Source organism: Austrofundulus limnaeus, unplaced genomic scaffold, assembly GCF_001266775.1.
Source record: "Austrofundulus limnaeus strain Quisiro unplaced genomic scaffold, Austrofundulus_limnaeus-1.0 Scaffold91, whole genome shotgun sequence".
Lineage (NCBI taxonomy): Eukaryota > Metazoa > Chordata > Actinopteri > Cyprinodontiformes > Rivulidae > Austrofundulus > Austrofundulus limnaeus.
The window spans coordinates 21,336-29,190 of record NW_013952493.1 but is presented as its reverse complement, the minus strand read 5'-3'; the positions used below and the strand labels follow the sequence as shown (position 1 = coordinate 29,190).

The 7,855-nt window shown below is 37.0% G+C and overlaps 2 protein-coding genes across 2 annotated transcripts in view; both read right to left on the bottom strand.

The window, feature by feature from the left end:
• Positions 1 to 401: 401 nt before the first annotated feature.
• LOC106520350 (extracellular calcium-sensing receptor-like) lies at positions 402 to 4,494 on the bottom strand. Its single transcript, XM_014012375.1, has 9 exons — positions 4,337 to 4,494; positions 3,801 to 4,095; positions 3,617 to 3,703; positions 3,135 to 3,404; positions 2,767 to 2,967; positions 2,398 to 2,664; positions 1,652 to 1,879; positions 1,441 to 1,564; positions 402 to 1,357 (listed from the first exon to the last, which is right to left on the bottom strand). The coding sequence occupies exons 1-9, from the start codon at positions 4,444 to 4,446 to the stop codon at positions 447 to 449; spliced, it is 2,493 nt and encodes an 830-aa protein (XP_013867829.1). The 5' UTR covers positions 4,447 to 4,494; the 3' UTR covers positions 402 to 446.
• Positions 4,495 to 6,162: 1,668 nt separating this feature from the next.
• Positions 6,163 to 7,855, bottom strand: part of LOC106520344 (extracellular calcium-sensing receptor-like) — a 6,333-nt gene continuing 4,640 nt past the window's right edge. The window contains exon 7 of the mRNA XM_014012371.1: positions 6,163 to 7,172. Coding sequence (XP_013867825.1) covers positions 6,259 to 7,172 — 914 coding nt within the window. The 3' untranslated portion in view covers positions 6,163 to 6,258. The remainder of the gene's footprint in view (positions 7,173 to 7,855) is intronic.

The following is a 7,855-nucleotide window of genomic DNA, read 5'->3' as shown; positions in this document are numbered from 1 at the left end:
GTCGGTGACAGCGACAGCACCTGCCAGAGGAAATGAGGACAGGATAACTTATTCCAAAGCAGAGTGGCTTGGAAGATGGTTATTTGATGTTATTTATTGTTTTTTAACCTCCTGCAGGCTCTGACATGTTAAATGAATTTGAATGTTTTGGAAAACAAAATTCGTAAAACTTGAAATAATCTGTGAGATTGTTCTATATGTCCATATACCTGCAAAATAAGAGAAGATCTGTGTAAATTACAGACAATCCAAAGAACTTGACATGTATAAATGTCAGAAAAATAAACTGCAATTTCATGCTGTTGCTCATAACAGTTAGCCTGGTCACTGAATACATTAATGAAGAAAACCCACAGACATTTGGACTTGCTGCTAAAGCAGTTTAATTGGATGTAATGTCACTTCTGGGTTCAAAGTAGAACTTCTGAGGTAAATAGAGTGCAGGATTATGACTTGATTCTTCGWCTTATGATAGCTTTCTTTGTGTTCTTTTCCGGTCTCATCAGGATTATGTAACATTTAGGTCCAAACAGCGCCGCCAAGAGACCAAAACTGGAGGCTAGGATGGCAAACACCTCCACTGCATCTGCATATTTTCCTGGGGAGTTGATGTAGGCCGGAACAAAGGCCACCCACACAGCACAGAAGATCAACATGCTGAATGTGATGAGTTTGGCCTCRTTGAAGTTGTTGGGAAGATTCCTYGCCAAAAATGCTAAAAGAAAGCTAAGAACAGCTAACATACCAATGTAGCCCAGTAACATAGCAAAACCAAGAGTAGAACCAATCGCGCACTCATAAACTATCTTGTCATTGTGGTATTGGGTGTTTTTATGTGGAGCTGGTGAGGATAAGACAAGCCATCCAGTGCAGATCATTGCCTGAATGGAAGTAAGAACTAAAATCATTCCTCTTTGTTGCATAGCTCCAAACCATTTTAGACTTGATCCACCTCCTGCCTTRGWGGCTTTGAACACAGCCAGTACCACCATGGTTTTCACTAAGATGCATGAGACACAAAGTACAAAACTTATTCCAAACACTGCATGCCTCAGTTGGCACGTCCACAGTTTGGGTTGTCCAATGAACAGCAGCGAACACAAGAAGCACAGTTTGAGTGACATCAGGAGCAGAAAGCTCAGTTCTGAGTTGTTGGCCCTCACTATAGGTGTGCTGCGATGATRGATGAAGATCCCCAGAACAACTGCACAGAYAAATGTTCCCAGYARTGAGGYGRYTGTCAAACAGATACCCAGAGGCTCCTGATAGGACAGGAACTCAGTTTTCTTAGGAACACAGWGGTCCCGCTGGGGGCYGGACCAGAAGTCCTCTGGACAACTGAAGCACTCGAAGGAGTCTRAGAAACAGGACATGGCTGCAATATTAAGAAACAAAACAGACTTCAAAATGTAAAACAACAGCAACAACATTTACACTTACTGGTCTTATTGCTGATCTTGCCATCAGAGCAGGTGATACAACTAAAACAGCATGCAGGTCGCCCCTTTTCTCTGGCCACGCGGGTACCTGGAGGACAAGGTTCACTGCAAACAGAACGATGTGGCTGAGAAAAGAGAAATATTCAAGAACAGTCATCAAAGTACTTCAATGAATATTTTAAAAGATGTACTATCTAGAAATTGGAATTTACCTCTTTTGATAAAGTGTTCCAGAAGATTTTGTCTTCATTTAGCATGAGTCCTTCACCTTCCGAGTCTGACTTCTTTACCTCACCCACATTCTGAACTTTAACTCTTCCATCAGGAAGCCACAGCCAGTTCATAACATCATATATTGGTAGAGCATCACCATTCTCATCAAATGTCACCTGATCTCCAAATGATGTGGTGAAATTGATCTCATGCATTAAGTGTAAAACCTAAAAGAGCAATAGAGACATTGTTAAACAAAAAGAGTATCTTAAGTTTATCAAAGATTTGTCTGCTGTTTATACAGCTAATTCTCTAAAAAAATGTAATTTATTTAAAAAGGAAAACAATACAGTCTTAAAKAAACAGCTTTTACAAAATCTACACTATTGGTACTGTATATTCTCAACAGAGGACATGAATTCTACTCTTCCTAAACTGACRTGTTTTACATCTCAAGATTTGCCTTCTCATTTGTTGATATTACTACACATTATGTTTTTATTTACTCTGCCTGCTGGTTTATCAGATGCACCTCAAACACATGAATCTAGTTGCAGACCATTATTTTTTTACAATTTAAAGTAGACTGTTTAAAAATGGGGCAGTGAAAAAGACATTAAATTTGAACAGAAAAAAATGAAAATGTTTCTTCAAAATATAWTCTTAAACACATCTTCAAAAATATAAACAAAAATATTACTGTATTCAAACAAAAATGTCTGGGAATAGCAAGTGATCATCCCACCTGCCATGGTTTCAGGGTTTGTAATGTGGCACAGCTGTGGCCACTAGAAGGTCCTTCTGGCTCACACTGCAGCATGGCATCAATGGCGTAAGCCAGAGAATAAACAGCTTTGTAAACATTGTACTCAGGCCTGAGGTTRGAGACATCCAAAAACTCAGTAGCCACCTGCTCAATATCTTCATCTCCCATGCATAAGACTCCGTCTGCTTCGACCAAATCTGCTGGATCAAATTTACACCGAAAYGTGTTTTCCCAAAACTGCCTCACCTAAAATATAATATTAAAAGATCTCAAAAAATATTTCATAACCATGTTTCTTTCACAGGTAATTGATTTAGATTTTTTTTCCTTTTGAGAAAAAAGTCTTACCAAATTATTTTTATTGCTATCATTTTGGTCATAACTTGTATGCAACAGGAAGTCCCTGAGCCCTGGTATTTCTCCTCGACGGATGGCGATGCCCAGGGTGCCACTCAGGTATGGCATAAGTTGTTGAGTCTGCAGTACAGATGCTAAAGTCCAGGTTTCACTAGCAATCCACTGCCGATCTGTCACATTCTGTCTCACCACCTAAAGATATTAAATGCAAATGAGACAGTTATTTTTTTACATCATTGTCAGTTATCACCTGATGGAGACACTGCATTTATATTAGATTATCCTTGGCAATTTTTCGTTAAACATCTAAATTCTTTTCAACAAAATCTGGTTTATTAAAAAGAACATTTATTACTAACCTCCTCCATTAGTTGAATCATATGAATCTCATGTGCAAACACGATGATCACTTGGGCTGTTGACATCTTCAATAAATTTACAATCCTCTTTAGTTCAACTGGGTCACTGTCCCAGGGCAAAACCTCGAGGTATGCCAGACAGCCTCCACCAGACTGAAACAGGTCAGACTGGAACGACTGGGCAACGTGAAGTCCGTAATCATCATCAGTGACCAGCAGGCCGACCCACGTCCAGCCAAAGTGTTTCAGAATCTGAATCATGGCACGCACCTATGAATATATGACTATTAAAAAATGAGTGTTTTTGTTACCACCTGAAATCACTGTATATTCTGTAATTTTCCTTACTAACAAAATATTCCAGTTGCATTTTAATAGTTGTATCAGGGTCAAAGACAGAAATGGCTGAGTCATTAAGTACCAATTCGTAGCTTGCTGTCATGTCTGAAACAGAAAACACAACTTGGTAAAATAAAATTCACCTGGAAGGCGTCGCTTGGGATTGTTCTGAAAAAGGTGGGAAAGAGCTGCCGATTACTAAGGCAGGAACATGTGGCAAAATAACTCACCTAAAGAAACATACAAACAGTTTCTCATTTTATGCATACAGAAATGATTTTAAAAATTAAGTTAAAGTTAAATTATAATGAAAATCTTTAAACTTACAATTGGCATTTTATATAAACCTAGGACACTGGAGATGGCAATAGAAAAAGTTGAGTAGTGGTCTCCAACAATCCCCAGGACTGGAGGGGTTCCAGAACAGTTCTCCTGAAGCAGGAACTGCTCCTCCTGACCACTGGCCAGAGATAAGGCACCACTGAATCCAATAACAAGAGCACCACAGTTATCATACAGGCTGTATCCAAGAGTCACGTTTGGAAGAAGAGCAGGGTTCTTGTTGATCTCATCAATAGCAAAGGCCATGGTCATAGCATACCGGAATCCTAAAGCATCAAAACTAACACAAATAATATGTTACCATTAACCTCCACAGTTATTGGTAGAAAAGCAGAAGAAACATATGTAAAAACGGCAACAATCATATGGTATTGCAGATCCATATTTGTACAGTATTTAACCCAAATGTTCATTAGTATTTTTAAATAATCTAAATGCTATTTAWAGTATATTACATGTTCTGAACAAAGCATAAATTGTGTATCAGTATTTTGGTTGTATAGCATGTGTGCGATACTCACCCTTTGCAGATGGGCTGTTGTGGCTCAGATGTAAATGTCCATGCAGAGAAGACAGAAGTATAGTGGATCTCAAACAGCCCTCCCAGAACCACATCACCTGGCTTGTGCATTTCATTTAGATGAAACTTTTTCCCTAAATTGCAAGTCAAAGGAAGAGAAAAAGACACAAAATATAAAAGGTTAAAGTAGATACTCGAGAGCAAAGGTGAGTACAATAATGYTCCCATAATCACTCTACTTCTTTTACACGTTTGTCTGGTCTATATGTTGATTACTTTTATATGGCAGGTGGTGCTGCCCCTTTTAATAATTTATTTTTTTTTACAATGTTTAACCTTCACATCGTTAAGAGGAGGACTGCACAGGACAAAATACTCATCTAAGCATAAAGTGAATGTTTTGTTATATCAGTGAGTGTCTAAAAGCCATAAAGGATGAATTTGGTAAAATAAAAAATAAAATAAAATAAAAAAAGTCACGTTTGCTACATTTTCTATTTAAAAGACAAATGAGACATACAAAATAAACTTAAATGTGCAAAAATGAAAAAAAAAAACCCACAACCATTCTCATTGTATCAATGTTCATTTTATGCTATCACTTTAAATGATTATGAATGTAGAACAATACAAAAGAGAAAAAATAGGAGAGTAAAGATTTGCACATTTGTCCATGAAAATCACCACAATAAAGTGYACATTCATCCTTTGAGAATCCATATTTTCAATCAGTTGATTTTAGAATTAGTTAAATAAAATGAGTTAATACTATTAACACCACTTGTATATTTTGTTCAGTTTCTTGTTTAATGTTGACATATTTCAAAATAAAAAAGACAAGAAATGTCAAAATTATTTCAAAATCATTAATGAGTTTAGGTTTTATAAAACAATTATGAATTTTATAGTCTATTACATATGTAAATTCATGTATAAAGAGAGCATTGCATTGAATTGAAAATTTTTATTTTTTATGCTGGAAAACCTGAAGTCACTCAATAATACTCAATGTATAAATAAGAGTCAAAAATTTCAGATTTGATTTTTATGTTTTGCTTTTTTGATTTATTACCTCTTCATATATTTTCATTCATTGTAGAAAATGTAGTTGCTTTTCATGTGGCTATATGTGACTAACATCATACTTCTGAGTCTACAGTTAATCAAATATTTACTGTTTTTATTACTTTATTTTCAGGGAGTAGAAATTAGAAAAATACACTTATGAATGTTAAAATTGGTATTTTGAAATGGAGTTGTAGTACTTATCAACAGAGGACTTTAAGTTTAGAAAATTTGTGGAAATTTAACCAAAGCAGATTTCAATCAGTAGTTCATTTCCTTGAGCTATAGTGTAAAATTAAAATACAGTCTAACCCTTGCCCAAAGTAACCTAACTTAACCCTATTCTTACCTAACTTAGCATACTTCTTAGAAATTTTGAGGTGACTGAAATCTGTTCAGTGGCACGGTGGATTAGATGGTAGAGCAGATGCCTCTCAGCAAGAAGGTCTCTGGATCTAATCTCTGCCCGGGGTCCTTTTTAGAGTTTGCAAGTTTTCTCTGTGCATGTGTGGGTTTTCCCTGGGTACTCTGGCTTCCTCCAACAAACCAAAAACATGACAGTTAGGTTAACTGATAACTTTAAATTGTTTGTAGAGAGAGTGAATGATTGTTTGTATCGTTTGCCTCAATGTGTGATTGACTTGCGACCTGTCCAGGGTGTACTATGTGCCTCTTACAGTGACTGCTGGATATGAGCACAAGTGACGCCCACAACCCTAAAAGGAAGGAACGGGTATAAATAATGGGTGGTTGAATGGATGGATGAAATCTGTTCTGTGTCTCATTAGCCTCTGATAAAACTCATTCCYGWTAGTCTCAACTGATATTTTGCAGATAACTTCATAAATYCTGAACTCCTCAAGACTTAGTGGTTTCCCGACCCATGATAGCCTTYTTTGTGTTCCTTTCTGGTCTCAAGAGGATTATGTAACATTTAGGTCCAAACARTGCTAACAAGAGGCCAAAACCAGAAGCCAGKATGGCAAACACCTCCACTGCATCTGCATATTTACCTGGAGAGTTTAAATATGCAGGAACAAAGACCATCCACACAGCACAGAAGATCAACATGCTGAAAGTGATAAATTTTGCCTCGTTGAAGTTGTCAGGAAGATTTCGTCCTAAAAATGCTAACATGAAGCTGAGAATAGCCAGTAAGCCAATATAGCCGAGTAAAACTGAGAATCCAAGTGTTGAACCAATCTCACACTCATAAACTATCTTGTCATTGTGGTACTGGGTGTTTTTATGAGGCACTGGTGAAGCAGAGACAATCCACATGGCACAGATTGCTGCTTGGATACAAGTAAGAGCAAAYACAGTTCCTCTCTGCTGTGTAGGACCAAACCACTTGAGATGGGCTTCACCTCCTGGTTTGGAAGCTTTGAATACAGCCAGAACCACCATGGTTTTAACCAGGATGCATGAGACACAAAGYACAAAACTGATCCCAAATGCTGCATGTCTCAGCTGGCATGTCCACAGTTTGGGTTGTCCAATGAACAGCAGCGAACACAGGAAGCAAAGTTTCAGTGAGAGTAAAATCAAAAAGCTCAGTTCTGAGTTGTTGGCCCTCACAATAGGTGTGCTTCGATGATGGGTGAAGATCCCCAGAACAACTGCACAKATAAATGTTCCCAGCAGTGAGGTGGTTGTCAAACAGATACCCAGAGGCTCCTGATAGGACAGGAACTCAGTTTTCTTAGGAACACAGTGGTCACTGCGTGRGCCTGGCCAGAAGTCCTCTGGACAACTGAAGCACTCCAAGGAATCTTAAAAAGATTTTAAAAAATATCACACTGTCACACCAAATATTAACTCAATATATGTAAATCTGATGACAGTTTAGCCATTTTTTTTGTTAAGGTTGTCTGTGACAGACTCTTAGAACCGATCCTACACACATTTTCTGAAAGCGTGGTTCAATTTCTCAGATCTCTAAACACAAATCCAAATATCACACAAAATGGGTAAAAACACTAATTTCTAMTGTGAAATGAAACTTTACATTCAAAACAATGTCATTTTTTTCTTAAAATGGCATTTTGCTAACAGATGACATACTCAACCATCATATGAACAGACATTTATAAGAACCCATTGAACCCAATGAGCTCAGTGTAATACACTGAAATTTTCTCCCTTCATCATGATTTTAACATTTTTTTTGTTCAGTGTAACACTTGCGTACTACCASCAGTTCATACATTAGCGTGCTGTAAAATATTTTAGAATATTATTTCTATACTTAGAACACACAAATATACAGTAAAAAATATACTTTTCCACACATACATCCTAGCCAAAACAAATATGCTCAAACAATGGTATACTTACAAAACAATAGGAGAATTTACTGTATACGATTACAGCTAAAAAAGACTATCTATCTATCTATCTATCTATCTATCTATCTATCTATCTATCTATCTATCTATCTATCTATCTATCTATC